The 21,318-nt window shown below is 34.6% G+C and overlaps 3 protein-coding genes across 3 annotated transcripts; 2 read left to right on the forward strand and 1 right to left on the reverse strand.

Moving 5' to 3' along the window:
• Positions 1-4,121: 4,121 nt before the first annotated feature.
• On the forward strand, positions 4,122-5,736 carry LOC104805243 (transcription factor AIG1-like). The gene is made up of 2 exons (XM_010529738.2): positions 4,122-4,684; positions 4,943-5,736. Exons 1-2 carry the CDS (start codon positions 4,226-4,228, stop codon positions 5,459-5,461), a joined length of 978 nt encoding a protein of 325 aa, XP_010528040.1. The 5' UTR covers positions 4,122-4,225; the 3' UTR covers positions 5,462-5,736.
• Positions 5,737-9,615: 3,879 nt separating this feature from the next.
• LOC104805244 lies at positions 9,616-10,218 on the reverse strand. Its single transcript, XM_010529740.2, has one exon. The coding sequence runs from the start codon at positions 10,097-10,099 to the stop codon at positions 9,959-9,961; it is 141 nt and encodes a 46-aa protein (XP_010528042.1). The 5' UTR covers positions 10,100-10,218; the 3' UTR covers positions 9,616-9,958.
• Positions 10,219-13,180: 2,962 nt separating this feature from the next.
• Positions 13,181-20,308, forward strand: LOC104805245. The gene is made up of 18 exons (XM_010529741.2): positions 13,181-13,330; positions 14,029-14,121; positions 14,402-14,589; positions 14,669-14,773; positions 15,215-15,315; positions 15,664-15,742; positions 17,249-17,260; positions 17,384-17,449; positions 17,751-17,819; positions 17,910-17,966; positions 18,359-18,436; positions 18,554-18,651; positions 18,727-18,772; positions 18,861-18,988; positions 19,155-19,251; positions 19,346-19,408; positions 19,591-19,650; positions 19,806-20,308. Exons 1-18 carry the CDS (start codon positions 13,219-13,221, stop codon positions 20,007-20,009), a joined length of 1,656 nt encoding a protein of 551 aa, XP_010528043.1. The 5' UTR covers positions 13,181-13,218; the 3' UTR covers positions 20,010-20,308.
• The last annotated feature ends 1,010 nt before the right edge of the window (positions 20,309-21,318 follow it).

A 21,318-nucleotide genomic window follows, 5' to 3' on the forward strand; every position in this document is an offset into this window, starting at 1 on the left:
CGTACACGTAGACAAAAAAATGTCTCTATATGTGTGTATTGGGGCAGATATGTAAATCGATTTCGAAGTAATGGCCACGACATGCAACGAGTTTTATGTGGAATATATATGTATAATTGCAAAGCGTCACGATAGAGTAAGGCTAACGTCATAATGATCAAAGCCCTAAAAAAGCACTAAGATAGTGTTGCAAACCATCACCCCAACATTTCGATTTAAAGTAATTATCTTCATTTAAAAAGATATAGAAAAACCTTAAATTATTTAAAAGGCAGATCTCGCACACACACATCCGTATGTATTCAAACTCATATATCATATAAATATATAAAACAAATGTAAGAGAGAGAGAGCAAACCATGGGGACCAGACCGCCCATGCGTGTGACCACAAAGTAGTGGAACTTATTTCTTTTCCTATTATACAAAAAAGAACTCACATATGACATCTTGTAATCAAATTTTAAAAATATGACACATATTACTTCAAGATTGTAATTAAAAAAAATCACATTTCATTTTGTTTCTAATGCAAAGAAATGTCGTTTATCTTCATGTGTCATTTTAATGTATATTTTAAGTTCTAATGAAAATAACTCACATTAGGTTTAATCTTTTTTACATGATATATATATATATATATCAGCTTAAATGACTAATCAATATATGTTAATATATTTCAAAAATAAAAACTTCAGGATATTAAAATTATCGTGCTGATTAATAATATGATTATCCATATGTTATAATAAGAAACGTAAGAAATTACCCAACATGGGTAGTTCAACCGGTGAAACGGGGGCGCAAAGCGTCTGTCCCGCCCCGAGTTCGAACCCCAGGCTGGGGAGGGAGCGCATAATTCAAATCACATGGCTGGCTCCCGGCCCCGGGATTAGTCTGGGCCTCGGCCCAGAAAACCCGGTTACCCAAAAAAAAAAAAAAAAAAAAAGAAACGTAAGAAATCGAAGAAAACTAAGGAGGAAAAAAACAAAATCACCTAATCATCACACATGAGAAAGTCTTCGAAATGGAAATTATATAATGTTATAATAAAGTTTACCAAATAGTGCACCTAATCTAGAAAAATATATATTTTTTAATGACATAAAATTACACACACACATATATATATATATATATATATATATATATATATATATGAATAAATTGACAATGGAAACAATTGCTTCCATAAGGACTACATCATCCCTCATCATCAACCAAACGCTTCTATATGTATATTATGTGCATATACACGCGTGTATATTTATGTATGCGCACGTATGAATATGGCCACACAGAGACGCATATAATGTCGTTATGAAGGCAAAATTGCCACGCGATATCACATGAGTGAAACATATTCGAAAAGAAAATGAAAGGACATTTTGCACAATGGAATGTCTGAATTTTGGCATTCTTTTGGGTCCAAATTTAAATGAAGTGTCGTGGAGCAGAGAAGAATAGTAGTACCGAAGTGGGGACATTGAGTAATTGTTGAATTCCATTGTTGGCCTGTGTGTGTATATATACATATACACACACATGTAGGACTTGAAATGATTTGAAATTAATGATTTAAAGTTTGACCACTTCACTAGAAACAAGTATTTTGAAGTCAGAGATGCTAATTTTTGCACGGTACCTCTTTTTTGATGAAATTGATTAATACATTCTATAAAGCTATATATATAACTGTTCTTTTAATTATTTTCTATATAGAGAGAGATATGTATATATGACACATTAATTTGATCCAAATAAAACAAGGGGTCATGAAGAGAGATCATTCGGCTTCCCATATCATCATTCCAATTAGAGGACATTGTACTTAATTTGAATTTTACGATTACAATTGTAAATTATATGTGTGCAAATTAAAAGAAGGCGCAAATTAGAAGGTTTTATATGATGATTAACTGTTTGGCTTTAAGTAAACCAAACTGTTTGAACATGATTTTGATTTTACTGATTTCAGAGGCATTCTTTTGATGTGTGTGCATTTTACTTTATCGTAATTCTTCTCTTTTCTTCTTGTTTAACCTAGAAGCCTTTTTTGGACCAACCAATAAGCACAAGTTCGCCTAAAGGATATGGACATGCAACATAAATATATAATATATATTATATGTATAATGTATGTGTAATGTTAGTGTGCGAGTGTGTGTCTGCGCATGTTGGGTACCGTGAAAATGATCAGTATCTGTCCAAAGTCATTAGAAAACATGTGTTATCATTGCTGCTTTTATATTATTATTACCTCCACCTTATAACTGTGCCCTCGCGGAAAGTGTTTATATATATATATATGTGTGTGTATATGTATATGTGATGAACGTTTCTTTTATTTCCTTAATTTCATGCAATAAATTTTTATTTTATACTGTAATTAGATATGTGTAGTATGGATTTAGCAGCAGTATATACACCCACATTCAACATATTCATGTGCACATATTCAAAGTTATCTCCCCTTAATTACATAAAAAAAAAAAGTTGATTGATACGATACGCATTTTGAATCATTCGTCCGACAAATTTTAAGGTTTTAAAGATATTTAACTATTTTGAATGGAGTTAACGAAATAGTTCATACGCATATTCATTCAAATCAAATGAATATATATGGTAAAATAATTTGCGTATGTATGAAATCGAAGTAATAAAAAAAAGATGGAAGAGGAGTGGAGTTCAACGACAAAATGATTAGATTTGTCTTGGAGAAGCAAGAAAGAGAAAAAGGACAGCGTGGAGAAAATATTCCAGAATTTGTAACGTCGTGTGGGGCTTCTCTATGCACCACTCTCCCCCCCCTATAAACCCTAATCCTCCCCTTGTATCCTATTTCCTGTAAATAAATTTCACAACTTCTCCACATATTTTATTTATTTATTCGTCAATTACATATAATATATATATATATATAGGTATATGAGCCCTAGATGCAAAGCTCATGATACTATTATATATATGAATTAAATTAAAATATTATGGAAGGAAGATATATGAGGATCGTAGAAGTGGGTTTGGCTCAGAACGACTCGAGTCGACTGTAATGATGAAAAGCGAAAGCCTTTCTGGGTGTCTGGTCGGTCGACAATCCGTGTGTTCTGTGGTCAGTGTTGGGTTTCGCTCTGTTCACTTTGCTTTGGTTTTATGTTTTCCACTGTGCTCCTTAATTCGCCTATTTGATTTATAGATGTGGCATTTTCAAATTTGTTCCTTTCAACGCTTTGTTCAGTCTTATCTTCGTGAAACAATTATAGCCTCTTTCCCATATAGTAAAAATTATTTCGTAATCACTCGTATAATGTGTATATAGTCGTACACGTAGACAAAAAAATGTCTCTATATGTGTGTATTGGGGCAGATATGTAAATCGATTTCGAAGTAATGGCCACGACATGCAACGAGTTTTATGTGGAATATATATGTATAATTGCAAAGCGTCACGATAGAGTAAGGCTAACGTCATAATGATCAAAGCCCTAAATCCCTTTGAGAGCATGTACAAAAAACAATGATCAACAAGGCTCATGATTTCTATTTACGTTGTAAAAATATTTGTATCCAATAGAATCGATTATCGTATACTTTATATTTGAAATGAATTTTATCTAAAAACCAATTGACTGTCAAAATAATAAAAAAGGCATCAAAGAAAAACAAATCTATCTATAACGTTGATATTTTTATTTAATGAAAATCGAACCCAAATCTAACAAAAAAATAATATAAAAAAATTGTATTAATATATATACATTTATAACTTTAAGATATTGTTCATAAACTGTAGAAAGATCAACAAACTGTATTTAAATGAAAAAGAAAATATCCGGTGCGTATGACAACAACAATGGCCGTGATGGTTGTCTGGTTGAAATGTTGAGAAGTCTTTGGACAAAAGTAAAAATGGAACACTAACGTTTTCATGCGACCGTCGTGTAAACCCTTTTATCTTTATTTCTCTCCAAAAAAAAATCATCAGATTATTTATATAAAAACAGTAAATAAAAAATTAATAGAAAAGCTTCGATCACACGCGCATATATAATACCACTATATATCCAAATATCAAATGGATGTTTTGTCTTTTGTCTCGTCTTCTCCTTTTGTCTCCTCCCTTCTTCTTCTTCTCCAAAACCCTTTGTCCCGAATCTTCTTCTTCTCCTCTCTTTCTTGATCTTTTCCCCATAATTTTTTCTCAAAAAAAAAATCACTAAATCATGTATGCGATGAGAGAAGAAGACTGTTTCCAAGCGTTACACAACAACATACAAGAGTACCAAGACCAATTTCTTCTTCATAATAACCAACACCAACAAATCCTGCCGTGGACCGTCCCTTCATTCGACCTGACCCGCAGCAACCATGACTCGCCTCCCTTCGGATACTCCTACTTCACCCAAAGAGACGGTTTCGGAGGATCTTCGGGTCCATCCATGAATCATCATCAAAACCATCTCCGGGTCTTGTCAGAAGCTCTCGGACCCATCATGCGACCCGGGTCGGACTTTGGTCGGTTCGGGTTCGACGGAGAGATGGGGAAAATGACGGCTCAAGAGATCATCGATGCTAAGGCTTTAGCTGCTTCCAAGAGCCATAGCGAGGCCGAGAGGAGACGCCGAGAGAGAATCAATAACCATCTTGCTAAGTTGCGTAGCATATTACCAAATACAACCAAAGTAAGCCCACATACACACATATATGTATCTCTCTTATCATTAATTTAGATCTGGTTTTTATATGTCTTTTTTATGAATTGTGAGGGCCATAAAAGAATTAGCTGGTGAACAAACGTTTTTGGATTTGTGTGAAAAAATTCATATACGTATGCTTTTATTTTTCCATGCAGCATGAACGTTATTTACATGTGTATATATAAACTTAAATGTATCAAGCAATCCAAATTATTGACCAAAAAAAAAATGATGTTCTTGCAGACGGACAAAGCATCGTTGCTTGCGGAAGTGATCCAACACATGAAGGAACTGAAACGACAGACATCTCTGATCTCTGACACGTGCCCTGTCCCGACGGAAGCCGACGAGCTGACAGTGGATTCGTCATACGACGACGGGGATGGCAACGTCGTAATAAAAGCGTCATTCTGCTGCCAAGACAGGACTGACCTCATGAATGACGTCATCAACGCGTTGAAGGAACTGCGTTTGAAAACGCTCAAGGCGGAGATCACGACTGTCGGCGGCCGCGTCAAGAACGTGCTTTTCATAAGCGCCGAGGAAGATCCTAGAAGCTACGACGACGATAACAGCAATCACAATTATGGCGACGATGATGACGACGATGAACAAAAGAAATACAATCGAGTGAATTCCATACAAGAAGCTTTGAAGGCAGTGATAGAGAAATGTGTTCACGGGGATAACAATTTCGATCAGTCTTCTTCAGGAGGCGCCAAGAGACAAAGAACTAATAGTGTTGTTAATCGGCGTTATTGATCAAATCAACACAATAGATAATCTTAATTTAGGTTATAATCTTATAATTACGTGCGGTGGTAATGATGATTCCGAATCAACAGGGTTTCTGTTAATTGGGTTGATATCTTGTTTCAGTTGTATTTGTGGGTTTTTCTTCTGTGTTTTATCTATGAAGATCCCTTGGTTTTTAGGGTTTGTAATGATGGGTTTGGTTTCTCATTGTACTTGAGACGATGTAAATGTAAAAGTGCTTGCTTTTAAGAATGAAATCGAGTGAGTTTGCGTTATAGATATATAACATGTGCAACGTAAGATTTGTATCTTATGCGAACACTTCATAATCTAAATGATAATAACTTTATAATCTAATAAATGATATTTACATATCTTATATATGATTTTTTTTTTTAAAAAGGAAGGAAGAACAGATGTTTGTTTGTAGTATACGAGTCAGTCGCAGTATCTCAGTAGACAGAGAGATGGATGGAGAGTTGTGATGGAGAAATATGAAGGAAAACGGAGAAATAAGACAAAAGGGTATCTTTTTCGTGGGAAGAGAAACCTTAGATCTTGTCTTGTTTTAGAAACTCTTCGCCCCTTTGGTTTTCTGATCTTTATTTGTTGTCTCTTTCACTGCCTCTCCCTATTGCTCATCGTACTTGAAACTTATTACGCGTTACAAGCACCTTACGTCACCGTTTCGTCATCCCAATGCAATAATGAACTTTTATATCTGTTTTTTGATTTTATAAATTATAAAAGCCTGAATTCAATACGAGAAACGGGCCCAAGCCCAAATACCAAAGGGTTTTCTCTACTGGTGCTAAGGCCCGACATAAGAAAGAGAATAAAGCCCATTGGACAAAAGAAAATGTAAATAGACGAAGAAAGAATGAGAGTGTATCATGTGAGGTCCATTGGGCTTGTTACTGGGCCGACACGAGACACGAAATCATTTTCATTAAAATGTTTTTTTTATTTCATAAATTATAAAACCCTGAATTCAATACGAGAAACAGGCCCAAGCCCAAAAAACAAAGGGCGTTCTTTACTGATGTTATAGCCCATGAACATATGAAGGAGAACAAAGCCCATTGGACAAAAGAAAACGTTAAATAAAGAAAGAATGAGTGTATTACGCGAGGTCCACTGGGCTTGTTACTGGGCCCACACGAGACAAAACCATTTTCATTAAAACGATTTTTTAAAAAGGAAAATAAATATACAAAGGAACATTGCATGTAAATGTGTATTTCTACAAGGAACATACATGTGGAAGACAACTAGATAGAAGCTGAAATTGTTCAGAGAGTTGGGACAAAAGCACGCAAGAACGAGGAAGTCAACGAGAGAAGTGGACCAAATGTCTTTAAGATCACAAGAAACGTGTATGAAACAGATCACAAACTTGAACCAGAGATCACTACCGATCGAAAACTTTGTTGGATTTGGCAAGACAACATGTATGTATGTATGTATGTATGTATGTATGTATGTATGTATGTATGTATGTATGTATGTATGTATGTATGTATGTATGTATGTATGTATGGGCCTCTTTTGATTCCTTGAAGCATTGAACTTACACACAACCTACGGAAAACATTATCCAATATCTACTTGTTTTCTTCTTCTTTGTCAGGTTATAATAATATATTTTGGAGGCTTTCTTTTTAAATTATCGTTGGATTTCGTCTTGTCTTTGGTCGGTTATTGATTGCTCGAGCGTCTATGTTTTTATTTTCTTAAAAGAAATTGAGAAATTTTTAGAGTTTATCTTCTTCAATGATATATATATAATATCACATGGAACATATGTGAGTGACTGATCAAATAAAACATGAAAGTTCATATCGATGAACATTGTTGCGGGAGATTGTTATCTTATATATGTATGATATTTATTTGGTGATACAACGTAATCGCGATGATCCAATATTATCTATATCCTATTTGGTTTATAAGATTTGAGTTCCCCAAAAACACAAATAGTGATTTTGATGGTAGTTGCTTGCTTGCTATTGTTAGACGATTTAAATTTTAAATCTATATTTACAATTGATATATAGGTTATAATATATTTTTTTTTTAAATAAAAAACATATAAATAAAGAGAAAAGTGGAAAAAGGGAACACTATTATTTTGACCATAAGAACAGAAGTTAGCTTAATTTGGCTGTGTAATCATATCAACAACGTAACCGGGAAGTACAAAAGGGCACCATATCATCTGTAAAGGGATCAATTATTAAGAGAGAGAGAGAGAATCGGACAAGTCAAAGTGTGTGCGAGAGATCAGAGAGAGAGAGAGAGAGACGGTGGCTCCGCCGTGGACGTGGGGTCCACGGCGACGGGGACGGTGGTAGGTCCGCCGCACGTGGCCTGCCTTATCTCCTGTCGCTTCGACTCTTCAACCCCTTTTGTCTCTTTCTCCTTTCAACTCTTGCGCTAACACCACGTCTAAAAATATATTATGCGAAATTAACTTATTTATCCCATTTTCGTCGACAATCTCGTGACAGGACGATGTCTATAAGACTATAACCGATTGACTTGTATTTGTTTTTAATTAATTGTTTATTTTCGTAGTTTAAGTTAGAAATAAATTACTATTATATGTATATAAGGTATAATAATTGCATGACAATGAACATACGTATTACGTGTAGACGAATTGCCATTACTTTATGGATGTCTTCGTGAAAATGGCCGACAACAGAATATTTACGACACGATTTCAGCTTCTGTGCCACCTGACATCTTGACCCGACATCTCCACATCTCTTTTTTTTTATATTCAATATCAAAATAAGAAATATTCTATAATATTCTACGCATTATTGTTTTTTCAACGTTACTACATTTGGAAGATCAAATATTAGACCAAAGATTAGTCAAGATTAAAATTTTCAAACATATAGAAATTCGAAAAAAAAAATATAATTAATAATTCGTTTAATTAACATATCGCTTACCTTGATACATAATAATTGCAAATCGAGTGATAATGTTATATATTGCATAATTTTGGAATCGTACACGTGGCATCAAGACAGAACGACGATGTTCTGATCAGGGGCTTCTGTACTGCACAGGGAATAAAAAGCTCCTCTGCCTCTGCGTCCACGTGGATTATTGTTTTTTGGGATAGATTTACGTACATACTAAGGAAAAAAAATATAAAAGAACCCGACATGTGAATTTTAAACCGTACACGTGGCGTCCTCGATTAGTGGGCCGTGAAATATCAAATTCAAGCCCAGAAAATGGGCCCACAGGCTTAGTTCATGTCCAAACAGTTTATAGGCGTGTTTGGATGCTCCAAATGTGTGTCTGTTTTACTTTTTTTTTTGGCAGCATATGGACAAAATAATTTTGGGGTATTTTCGTAATTAAAAAAGTATTGGGGTTGTAAAAGAAAGATTAGGAGATTTAATTCTTGAATAATTATGTAAGAATATCATAAAGATTTTGCATCAATAATATAGGATATGATAGGATACGACGGGTGGCTACCATATATAAGTTTTATTTTCTAATAGAACATGATTTGATGTGACATCATACAAGTCTTCCATCTTAATTATTTAGCAACCTAATAGTCACATCATATAATTTCAGGACCATACGATTTTTTTTTTAATAATTTTGGATATGACCCTTTATATATATCTATAGCCAAACGAATTTGAAAAACGAAGCAATTCTCAATTATTAATTGCATAATTTAAGGGAAGGTAACCAGAACGAATCATGAAAGTTCGAGCTAGTCATAGAATATGTTGAAAATTGTGATGTGATGAGGCTCAAAGGACTGATTGAAAAGAGTTATAACCATGCGTGGGGCAGCATGATTAAACATTTAACAATAGACTAATCAATTACTTTAATTATTATTATTATTATACTTTATCTCAAATTTAAATTATTTAGAAAATTGTTGGTCCATCATGGAACAAAGACTTACCGATTTGACCCGAATCAGGGGTTGAACAACGTAGTAGGAGGGCGTTTAGAAACAAAATTTAGTATGGAACTCATAATATATATTGGTTACATTTTTAAATAAAAACGTTCTTTAACTCATTCTCGTGTATAACTTCATATTTATTCCTTATGATTACTGATATTATCAATCACAAATTCCACGAAAAGATTTAAAAAAAAAGGCATAACGAAAATATTTGTTAGACTAAGAACGTCAAAAAAATGTATACGAAAGATACTTTGATTTACATTCCAAGCCCCGTGGAACAAGCCAAAGAGCCAATACAAAACTTTGCCACTAATCTCTCCCCCGCCGATATTTACAATTTTGCCCCTCCACCAGGCAAACATGGATCACTGAAAATTTGTTCACAAGAACAACAAATTTGGAAAGTTCCTTTGAGGGGCCTAAGATAACCGCCTGATTTCTTCATCTTCTTCGCATTAGATCGCATTTGATCAATTCCAAAGCACAAACGAAAACGCTTATGGTCTCGGTTCTGATACTACACTTCTTCTTCTTCTTCTTCAATCATGCCAACAAAGAAGCATCACGACACATCTTCTAATGATGTAAAGCTTAGCTCTTTGCTCCCTAAGAACACCGCCAAGGCCTCTGCTCGAGACCCTTCTCTTGGATCCTCCCATGCTTGGACTTCCCATCTTCATCTTCCGAGAAAGATTCAAACTTTAGTTTCTTTTATGGCACAAATTAAAGAGACTCTAGTTAGGGTTTGGTGTTTGATTTCAAGGGTTTAAGTTAAGTTTGAGAAGTGGGAAGAGGAGAGAGGGGGAGATGGTTTTATTTATAGGCCAAAAGGGACGAAGAGAATGCGAGTTGTGGGGCATGAAAGGGCGTGAAGTGCACCCAAACCCACCCGACACTGTCCCTTAGGACCCCACCCCCAAAACCCACTTGTGTGTTTTGTCTGTCTTTCTTTCCTCTATCCTCTTCTTGGCTGTTACCAATTATTTTAATTTCGCAATTCCAAACAAATATGGCCCCATTGTCCCCTCTCCCCTCTTAAATTCTCACCCACTTCCTTGCATCTTGCAATTTTAATCCTCATATATATAATATACCCCGTCGTTTTCCTTGTTTTTTATTGGTTCTGTGGCTGTCAAAATTTCATATCTTTTCCTCTCGTTATAGTGGATATTTATGTAGCAAAGATCCATGCTTGTGTATATAATAATAATTATTATGTATATAATGAGCCTGTGTATCGTTTTTTTTTCCCGAGTTGAAAATACATTTTTTAAAGTATATATTTAAATTGATGCAATGTTTTATTTTCGTTTACATGTGTTGGATCCACGTAAGTAACCACACTCCCACGAGTAGTTGAATCCTACACTGCATGACGAGCGAAGCAAACTTGAATTTGTTGCATGATTCGCTTTATTAATATCCACACTACACAAATCGTTAAATATTGGTTACTGTATACCGACCACCATATAATATATATATACAGAAATTAAATAAGAAAGAAAGATAAATAAAAAAAATATAATTATTTTATTGATACATCTTTTTTTTGTTACAATAAAAATAACTCATATATTTATAGAAAAATTAACAAATAATATATATATATATATATATATATATATAACGGAAATAAATATGATAGTGGTCTTTATTAATGAAAATTATATCTCAAAATCTATATTTTCCTCTAATCACATATCTATTTTTCTATTTCAACGATATATGTATATATATTTCTTTTATACCTATTTTTAATGATTAATTATTTCATTCATTAAAAATTGATTTATTAAGCGTATTAAAGTTATTTTGACTTGTAAGATGTCAGACTGACGAGGCACCCATTCATGTTAGAATAAGATTCAGGATTTCATTATTGTGTAATCATAAATGTTTTCATAATTAAGGTGTGCATTAAATGTATGATTTGGATCATGATTATTGCTTTAACAACTGCATGCTGACTAATTTGTTTTGTTTTGGTGCCCCATGTCATCAGGATAATGTTAAATAAATTAATACAACCATAATCTTACTATTAATCTAAATAATTATCCACATTAGGCGTTCGAGAGAATCAATTGAATAATACAATGATAATGTTTAATTTTACCAAAAAAAAAAGATATTGAATTTATGTTTTGTGGTATATATTAATTGAACTCTAAAAACAATATAAAAAGGCACAAAACACGATGAGTTATAGATTTAATTAATCGGGTTTTAGACTCTAATATATGCTCTAACACGAAGCAAATCACCTCTCTTCACGGTCTCGTGCTTCTCAACTCTTAAACTCTTGATACTGTTGTCTGTTTTGAAATTTGTAATTTAATCATTTCTGTTAAATTATATAACAGTTTTTAAATGTATAACTAATCAGTGACCATTGAAATTCATGTCATTTTAACATAAAACGAACAAAAATTATAAGCTATATAAAATAAAACTAAATCAACATTTATGGTTATCTTTTTAGCAACAAAAACAAATTCTGAATTTTTCTCATTGGATTTGTTATAACATAGATATAGTTTAGAGTAGAAATAAAATGGTTGACCAAATTAAGCAGTTCCTATGCATTCACGTGATCAATTATGTCGGAATAACTCCTCGGAGCAAAGTTACAACCTTTAGAAGACAAATTAATTCAAGAAAACAAGAGGACACGACAAGCACACACGTAGAACTATAACGATAATGAAATCGATTAAGATTTTTTTTAAGTTCGAATTATAACGTCAAGGAACATGATTAGTTTGATTAATCAAGTTTAATGAATCGATAATGTATATATATATGCCCAAATAGTTTTTTTTTTATAAAATAAAAATGTAAATATTGTCTCGGTGCCAAACAGCAAGAAGGTCAGGGAGTTGCATTGCACGTGAAAGCCTCGTGATTCATAATTGCAAAGACATTAATTAAAACTCGGAGTAATCAAAGTTTGCAGCTTTAATGACTTACGAGAAGATTTTGTTACGTATATTCGAGGCGCGCACGAGTGCAAGACACGTTAATGCCGAGGTGTGTATGAACGGTCTTCTATGCTTGTTTTTAAAAAAATTACAAAAGTAACCTTTTTGTATTTACAATGATTATTCAAATGTGGCAAAACAATTTGCAACGGTTATAAATTTAGTTATGTTTTGCAATGACTTACCGATTGTTCGAAATTTCCATTTTTTTTTACAAATCAAATAATTTCATAAAACGTAAGATATATCTAATTCTATAAGCTAAAAATTAAACTGTACGAATTACCAGAATGAATCCAGAAATTAAATGGTATCATTTCAGTTCAAGTAAATTGGAAATTTGTGTTATATGGGCCTTACTAAAACTTCACGAATATCAAATCTAATCCGATGAATGGGCATATGAGCTTTAGCTACCAAATGGTTGGTCCATTATGCAAAAATCATTAATGGGCTAAGACATTGCGCATCTTTTGAAATTCACCTGTGAAAAGCTGGCCCAATAATTGGCCCATTTTGAACCCAAAAAAACCCTAATAATCCATTCCGCTTTTAAATTTTTATAAAAAGGTTTTGATTTAGTATGAATTTTAATTCAAGATACTATTTAAATATTCAAATTATTATATATTTCAATTAAAAATATCCGAAATAAAAAAATAAAGAAATTTTTTTCAGCATAAATTAATATAGTAATCTCTTTTCCTAATAAATTTTGCTGCTAACGGCTAGTAAAAAGTTAAAACCCTTTTTTTTTTCTTACATATAATACCCAGAGACGAGGTTTCAAGAAAGTTCGCGTCTGCTAAACCCCGATGAATCGCCTTCGAATCCTCTCGAGTCTTCTGAGAAAAACTCATCGTTCTTCGTGTTCCTTCTCCGTTTCACGACGGCCCATCACCAATGCCTTTTATAGTTCACTCTCCGGTGCGTCTTCTGTCGTATCAAGTTCTGATTTGATCCTTGAATTTCGAATCGAATTCGATCCTGGGTTTTCTTGAAGTTCTTCCAGCCTTGTTAGCTGCATCCGAATTGGAGCTTCGACAATTTGTCGGCGACTTTCGGTTTTGATCAATGTCTGTTTTTTCTTCTCTTTTGTGTTAATCTGATCTGTTAATGGAATTTTCCGCCAAAGTCTGTTACTTTCTTGGGGTTCTTGCAAAATGGCTGCGTGAGAATTCGAATGTTTCTTCTATTTCTCTCCGTAAGCATTTGATTTGATTATCATTCTCCGGTCAACAATTTGTTAGGGTTTTAGTCTGACGGTTTCTACATCAAATCTTGCGAAATAGATTAAACCTTGATCGCCCTTTTCTCATGGTGATGCTTGTGTCTACTCTGAACTTCAGTGAGGGCTTTCTTAGATTTTCTCATCGAGGTCAGTTGTGCGAGAGTGTTAAAGTTACTGGTGTTTTGTCTGATAATCAACCTCTTTAATCGGTCTTTTTTTTATGCTTTACAATTCTATTTGCATTTTGTGTTCTCCGGTGCGAATATACACAATTATTAGAGTTGCATTTGCACATGATGATCTTGACTTGATGAAATGAAGTGGTGCTTTCAAATATGGAAAATTGTTTGAGCTATGTATACCCTTGGAAACGGACCAATGAATTTAAATGCAGGTAAACCAAAGTTTTCATATCACAATGGCTCTGGAGGGTATTCATGGAATCTACATCATCCTCAGCTTTGGATAATCTTTTCTGGGCAAGCTGGTACGTTTGTCTCAGTGCAAGTTTTTGTATGGGAAAATGAGAATCTCTCTTTGATTAAGTCTTAAAGATGCATTTTCATACCTTTAAAGCTAGCTGCTTTCGATGTTTTGAGTCAGTATTTCTTCTTTTTCACCGTTCATCCATCCTTTTGTCTTGTGTTATGCATACCTCTTTCCTATTGTAGTTTTCCGCGGTTAGAAATCAATAGTTGAGGATGCTGGCGTACAAATACTTGGGTTATTTTTTTTATTCATTCTGAATCTCTTATTTTCTTTTTCAGCAATTCTTGGGTTATCCACAAACCCTGTTTTGGCAGACGACTTGCCTATTGAGCCAAATTCCAGAGGCGAGACAAATGAAGCTAGCATGACTGGACTGGAAAAAGTTGAGGATGGATCTGTGGTGTCTAATATACATACATCTAAATGGAGGGTGTTTACTGATAATGGAAGAGATTATTTCTTGCAGGTTAAAACTCCGAGTTTAATCTGTTTTGCTTTTTTGTCAAGCAAAATTTTCTCGCTTGCCAATTTACTCTTTCTTACAGGGAAAACTGGACCAGGCTGAGAAGTTTTTCTGCTCAGCAATTCAGGAAGCTAAGGAAGGTTTTGGAGAGAGGGATCCACATGTTGCATCTGCATGCAACAATCTGGTTGGGTTTTTATGCCTTTTTGCAGTTTTAATGTGCTTCATGTTTTCTAAATTTTACTTCTTTAGATCATTGTGCCTGTTCAATCTTACCATATCCATCTCAAGAGGCAATGTTTTGAGATACCAACGGTATCAACCTTTTGACATAGTCCTTGAAGGGACCCAAATGAGAATTACTCTAGGTAGAACTCGGGCGCGTAAGGGCTTTATAAGATCCGTGATTAGAATTGTAATATCTTATATTCTTTTTAACTTATGAGGAATTCTGATTGGATTTATTTTCAAGCAACAGGTATAGGATTCAATATGGTTTTAGGAATTTCTAGTGTATACAAGATCTGATGTTTCAAGAGAGGAATCTAGAAAAGCATTTCCCTTGTTGCTTCTTGTTTTCTTAGACTATTTGCACTTTCTTTTCTCTTTCCATTTTTCTCTATGTAAGGCGGAGTTATATAGAGTTAAGAAGGATTTTGATAAAGCTGAACCCTTGTATCTAGAAGCCCTCAGCATATTGGAGCAGTCATATGGTCCTGAAGATGTTCGGTAAGCAACCATTAACTTTTCAAATTATAGCAGTGGATACTTTATATCCTTTGTGATGGTCCTGAGTTTCTGCATTTAGATTTGTATGATGCTGTAGAGTTAGGTTTTCTTCAATTTTTGTTTTGCAAGCTTTTCTCGTGTTTGAATTGAAAGATCTTCACATTTATGGAAACAATCGAATTGGCTCATATTCTGCCTAGGTTATGTCCTTGCATTACAGTTTTGGAAAACCACAACACGTGTTAAGACTGATTTATAAATATATGTTGCAAGTGATAAGTGCCTTAATCCTGTTAGTAGGTTTTCTTTTTCTTTTTCTCTTCATTCAAGTATATATCAACAATGCAGTGTTGGAGCTACTTTACACAACCTTGGACAATTTTATCTTGTCCAGCGAAAACTTGCGGAAGCTCGTTCCTGTTACGAGGTAATCATTACTTAGTGGATTATTGTAAGAACCCGAAAGAGGATTCTAATGAGAAAATGGTATTGATACTAAGGTGACCGACTGGTCCGACCTCTATTTGAGAAACGTCAACTTCCAACTTTGATCGAACCCTTGATGATCTTATTCATCAATAGAGAAAACCCTCTTATTGAGGAACATATAAGCCATATAAAGGCGGTCAAACTTCCTTTTTTTTTCAATTCGAACACATAATCAATTAGGTCCACAATTCTCCATATTTTTAATTCCCACATGATATTAATTTATTGAAGTTCCTTTTGAATGGAAACATAACATTACTCCCGTCTCACACTCACCTTGTCCTCAAGGTGAAACTCCGAAAATTGTTGATTAATCGTATCGAATGGTTCTCATGTGGCATCGCAAGCAGGAAGATGTAGCTATTGGATCAAAACCTCGATGTCCCCGATGTTCTCTAGCTTTCAGTTTTCCATGTCTCGTAGCTGAAACCAACTATCGGGATCGCCAAACAAGTTTCCGCCCGGCCGCTGCCCATCATGACCAAACTTGTGCTGAAGGTCCAACCGGAGAGTCTCATCAGCGAATGGTAGAATATCGAGGTTTTGATCCAATGGCTACATCTTCCCACTTGCGACGCCACATGAGAACCATTCGATACGATTCATTAATAATTTTCGGAGTTTCACCTTGAAGACAATGTGAAAGTGTGGGACAGGAGTAATATTATTCTTCCATTCAAAAGGAGTTTCACTTAATTGATATCATGTGGGAATTAGCAAAATGGGTAATTGGACCTAATTGATTATGTGTTTGAATTGAGAAAAAAGAAAGATTGACAGTCATATGACTGATATGTACACCAAGCATTTGATCGAAGTTGGGAGGTGACGTTCCTCAGATAGACGGTGGATGAGCCGATCTTCTTAGTATCGGCACTATTGTCTCGTTAGCCCTTTCATGTTCTAGCAATTACCTATGTATTCAACATAGTATATCTAATATCCCTTACTGATACAAAATTGCATAATTTACCAAACTTTTGTTTGTCCTTCTCAAAGATCTTTTTCAGTTTACTTTTACCCTTATTACTGGCTGTGTTTGACGGATGCTGTTACATGCTACAGCGGGGAGTGTCTTGTACTCTATGCAAATCTAGAAACTGTGGTCAAACTTTTCTCTGTTATGTATTTCTCTTGTAAAATGACATCGGTAATGATAGAAGGGAATGTCGTATGTACAAATCTAGGATGAGGGTTTGATAAAATTGGGCATGATTTTGCAAAAGTTTCATTGTACAATTGTTTGTTTCCTTTAAATCATGTTCTAAAATAGAGGATTTTGCAGTTTGTGAATGCTTTTAAAAGAACCGACCCTTCTTGTGTTGTGCCTTGCATTTTTTTTCTTTCGAGCCTGTGCCATACTGCTATCAAATAAAATAGAGGAGTTTCACTTGCTAACTAACGACTTTATTATTTGTTCTCTTATTGATGGTTCCCCGTTCAGCGTGCTTTAAAGGTATGAAATGTGGTGATTTTTCTTATTTTTAAATTCGCATTCTGAAACTTATCCTATTATGAATTCCGCTTTATTACTTGATTGTGAACCCTTGTGTGTGTTCGAAAATGGGTAACAAGATAGATCAAGAGGCGAGTGTTGGGACAGAGCAATCCAGATTATGCAGACACAATGTATCATCTTGGAACGGTATTTTCTTGTGTTTACTTTTTTACTTTGTCGATCTTTGGTAGCTCTTTTGATATGTTAATGTTACAGAATTGTGTTTTATATTGTTTCCTCATGTTTGCGTTTCTTAAATACATTTATGCACATAATCAATAAGTCACCATCCATCTATAGTGTATCGTGATAATCTTCTCGGTTTTCTACATATATTGAATTGCATCTAACGTTACACATCCAAGCTGATTTGAAATTCTGGCCCTCTTCTAATTTAATGAATCTTCTGAACTTTCGTATAAATCAAAAGAACGTGTAATATCAACAGGTGTTGCATCTTCAAGGAAAAGAAACAGATGCCGAGGCTCTGATTCTGGACTCTCTCAAAATACTTGAGGTATGTAAATGTTATAATAGTTGTTACCCGATGCTTGTGTTTATGGAATTTCACGTTTGTTGACTGTTGCTTCTATGTTTCGAGCTGTAGGAAGATGGGCTAGAGGAGTCATTGACATACATCAGGAGATCACGATATCTTTCCCAGGTTTCGCTTCTGTTTCTGCCTCACCATGAAAGTGGTTTGAGCGGGTTGCACCGTATAAGATAACTAAGGGTCGGATTTAGCTGCTTGTTATAAATCCTGAATATCGTATCTGAAAATTTCATTCCTGATAATATTACATGCCGAATTCATAATGTTTTACGTATCAGGGATAGTTGTTGTTAAGTAAAATGACGAGTTATCGATTCTGAGAGGTTTATATTGATGTGATTTAAAATGAACTGATAAGCCGCATGCAAGAAGCATAATGGTCTACATGTAAACTCTCTGTCTGAAGAATCTTTAAATTTATAAGAATTTTAACACATCAAATTTTCATGCAAGAAGAAGGCTACTTCGTTAGCTGGGCTAACAGTCTCATATGTATTCCGCAGATATATTTAAAATCTAATCATTTGGCTGAGGCCGAAAACATACAGAGGAAACTATTGCACACATTGGAATTATCAAAGGTGTGGCTTCTTCTTGATTACTTTACTTTACCTTTTTTTTGATGTTTCAAAGAAATTTTCCAATGATTCATGACCCTCCTGTTTTTTCGTGATATTCTTTACTAATATTTTTCAAAGGGATGGAAATCGATGGAAACCGTTAATGCAGCTGAAGCATTAGCTCTTACTCTACAATCAACTGGACAGCTTAGAGACGCTCTAGATCTTTTCGAAAGGTGAACCTCTGTAATGTTAATCGGATAAAATCACGAGGATTGAATATGAATATTCACGACGAGTTTGTTGAATAGGTGCCTTGATTCTAGGAAAACTCTTCTTCCTGAAACCCACATCCAGGTTCCTTCCCTCTCCTTCTGCTTTGTTATTCATTTTACATGCAAGAAATGCAGTATTTAATCTCTTTTTCAACTTTGATGACTCACAGATTGGTGGGAACTTGCTTCATATTGCAAGAACGTTAACGCTTCGTGCTAGTCGGTCCAGAAAGGCAGATATCACCGAAGCTCTATCTGAATTAGATAAAGCGAAGAAGTGCTTAGAACAATCAATAAGGTTGGGATCTTGCCTTTTCCTGATGGTCTTTCTCATTTCAGATCAAGTCCTCAGTATGAATTTAGTTGCATTCGAATCTCTGGTAATGGGCGTATGATTACCGGTCAATCATCTGTATGCTGGGTAGTTTTTTGAGAAGAAAATTGTCGTTTGTAATGGCGCACAGGATAGCGAAAGACTTTTTGCATAAGCTGAAAAAGCAAAAGGGCAAAGAGCAAAAACTCGGGAAATCAAAGGATGAGAATGCAGCACTAGTTATACTGGTAGGTCTTGATGTAAGCAAAAATTATTTCCGGAATTTCAGTATCGGTGTTGAGAGATATTTTGTGTGTGTGTGTTTTGTAACTTTTGTTGCAGCTTCAATCTTTTGAAAGTCTTGCACTTTTGGAGATGAACAAAAACCAGATCCAGGAGACAAAGGTTAGTACTTTGTCTATATCCTTATTGGGTTGTACTAAAAAATGAAAACTTTTCTGGATTGTCCGTATATTTGTCCAAGATGTTAAGTCGAGATTCCGAGTTTATTACAGCTTATTATATTTATAGAGATAATGTAGTTTCCTGTTTGCATCGGTGTTAATTTCGTTTAATCACTGTCCTAGGAAGAGCACCCGGAAGCAGCTGAAGATGCACTTTTCCAATGCATTTCGACCTTCAAAGAGGTATTTCCATATATTACATAACTCTCTGAAAGAAAAAAAAAAACCCGGCTTTTAGAAAGTTTTCGCATCTCCGTAGCCTCGAAAAGCTCGAGAACACGAAGCCTTTTAGGTGGGGAAATTATGCTTTCGATGTTGGCTGTTTTTGGTGTGTGCAGTTTGGAACTGGAACTCATGCAGGAGATTCTCCTGAAGTAAAGTCGGCATACCTCTCGTGTCTGAAACATCTTCAAGCGCTTTTAGCCGATAAATCCTCGCAAGATTCGACAAACTCGAAAGCGCAAAGCGATGTTTCATTGCAAGATCTGAGAAACGAGATTAGGCGCATCGAAAAAGAACTTGTAGCACTGCAGAGAAGGTGAGAAGTTTCATCAACGAAAAAGAACATAAACAATGAATGAATCTGGATTTATAAAAAAAATAAAAAATAAAAAAGCTTTTTTCCGGTAATAAAGATTACACATTGAGAGAACAGGTGAAATAGTTGAGAGTTTAATGTTTACAAATTTTTCATCTGTCTCTGCTGAGAAGGGAAAATGTCATATTATTAGATTCGATGTTTGTGTCCTTAAAAGACAACATTGTCAGGGTCCAATGTTTTGGTCCAACATTTTCCCTTGGAGATTTTGTTACAGAAAATCCAACATTCTTTTTCTATTAAGCCTGAACTTTGAATTGAATATATACGAGGCCTTGGTCCGATAACGAATGGCCCGACCTTATAATATATGTATGTGAATCATGACTGCTTTAATGGGCCTCACTGTTAAATAAATAATTGGAAAACCCATCAAATGGCTCATCAGCATGTTGACGATATCGTAGATGCCGAGACAAATGCATTACGACATGAGCATTAAATGCGAAGGAATGGGGATTTTGTGTGTTTCCGGGTACGTACATGTCTGTCTGCACCACTCATCCTTGCGTGTCTTAGGGTTTCTTCAAAACCTCATTCTAGTTTCATAAATGGCACCCCCACCCCCACCCCGTGTTGTATCTATCTGTTTGCTTGGATAATCTAAAAAATTAATCTCTCAAAATATTCGAATAATATATTTTAAATCACAATGGGAATACACATTTAAAATTTTACTAATGATATGTTATTTAAACTGATTATAAACAATGTCATATTGTGTTCATTGGACAGAAATGGCACCATGTATTAAAATGTGGATCATCCGCTCACGAATATGTACGGAAAGATAAACATTTGCCTCTCTATGTTACCTTGTGAACCCTAATTCTATAGTATCTTGAGCTAACTAATTATATCCCACAAATATAATGTATTTTGGGTTTTCTTCTATTATTATAGTTTATTTTATTATCGGAAATATATTAATTACAAGTTGTTTTCTGATGGTTGAAAATTATTGGGATAAATGGAAGTGGCAAATTAGTCAAAAAAAATGAAAAGCTGGCAAAAAGACTTTGAAGGATCACAGGGAGAAGACTTTTAAGAGGGATTAATGTGTGCCTGAAATTATAAAAGAAGAGCAAGTTGGTACGTTCTCTCTTATCTTTTTTGGACCGATGACCCCTCTCTCTTGTTTCCAAGTGTAATTGAAAATCAATCAAATATAAAGTTGAATCTCCAAAACCATTTCCTAAACCCTATTGTTTGGATTTTCATTTTTTATATATATATATATATATATATATATA

Source organism: Tarenaya hassleriana, unplaced genomic scaffold, assembly GCF_000463585.1.
Source record: "Tarenaya hassleriana unplaced genomic scaffold, ASM46358v1 Cleome11, whole genome shotgun sequence".
Classification (NCBI taxonomy): domain Eukaryota; kingdom Viridiplantae; phylum Streptophyta; class Magnoliopsida; order Brassicales; family Cleomaceae; genus Tarenaya; species Tarenaya hassleriana.

What these genes read in the sequence shown, in the direction of transcription:
- LOC104805244 (XM_010529740.2), bottom strand. Translation starts at nt 10,099, where the DNA reads ATGAAGATGGGAAGTCCAAGCATGGGAGGATCCAAGAGAAGGGTCTCG.
- LOC104805245 (XM_010529741.2), top strand. Translation starts at nt 13,219, where the DNA reads ATGAATCGCCTTCGAATCCTCTCGAGTCTTCTGAGAAAAACTCATCGT. An exon ending in CAATGTATCATCTTGGAACG is followed by an intron (nt 17,450 to 17,750) that starts GTATTTTCTTGT and finishes TAATATCAACAG; the next exon opens with GTGTTGCATCTTCAAGGAAA. An exon ending in GCTCTAGATCTTTTCGAAAG is followed by an intron (nt 18,652 to 18,726) that starts GTGAACCTCTGT and finishes TTTGTTGAATAG; the next exon opens with GTGCCTTGATTCTAGGAAAA.
- LOC104805243 (XM_010529738.2), top strand. Translation starts at nt 4,226, where the DNA reads ATGTATGCGATGAGAGAAGAAGACTGTTTCCAAGCGTTACACAACAAC. An exon ending in TATTACCAAATACAACCAAA is followed by an intron (nt 4,685 to 4,942) that starts GTAAGCCCACAT and finishes ATGTTCTTGCAG; the next exon opens with ACGGACAAAGCATCGTTGCT.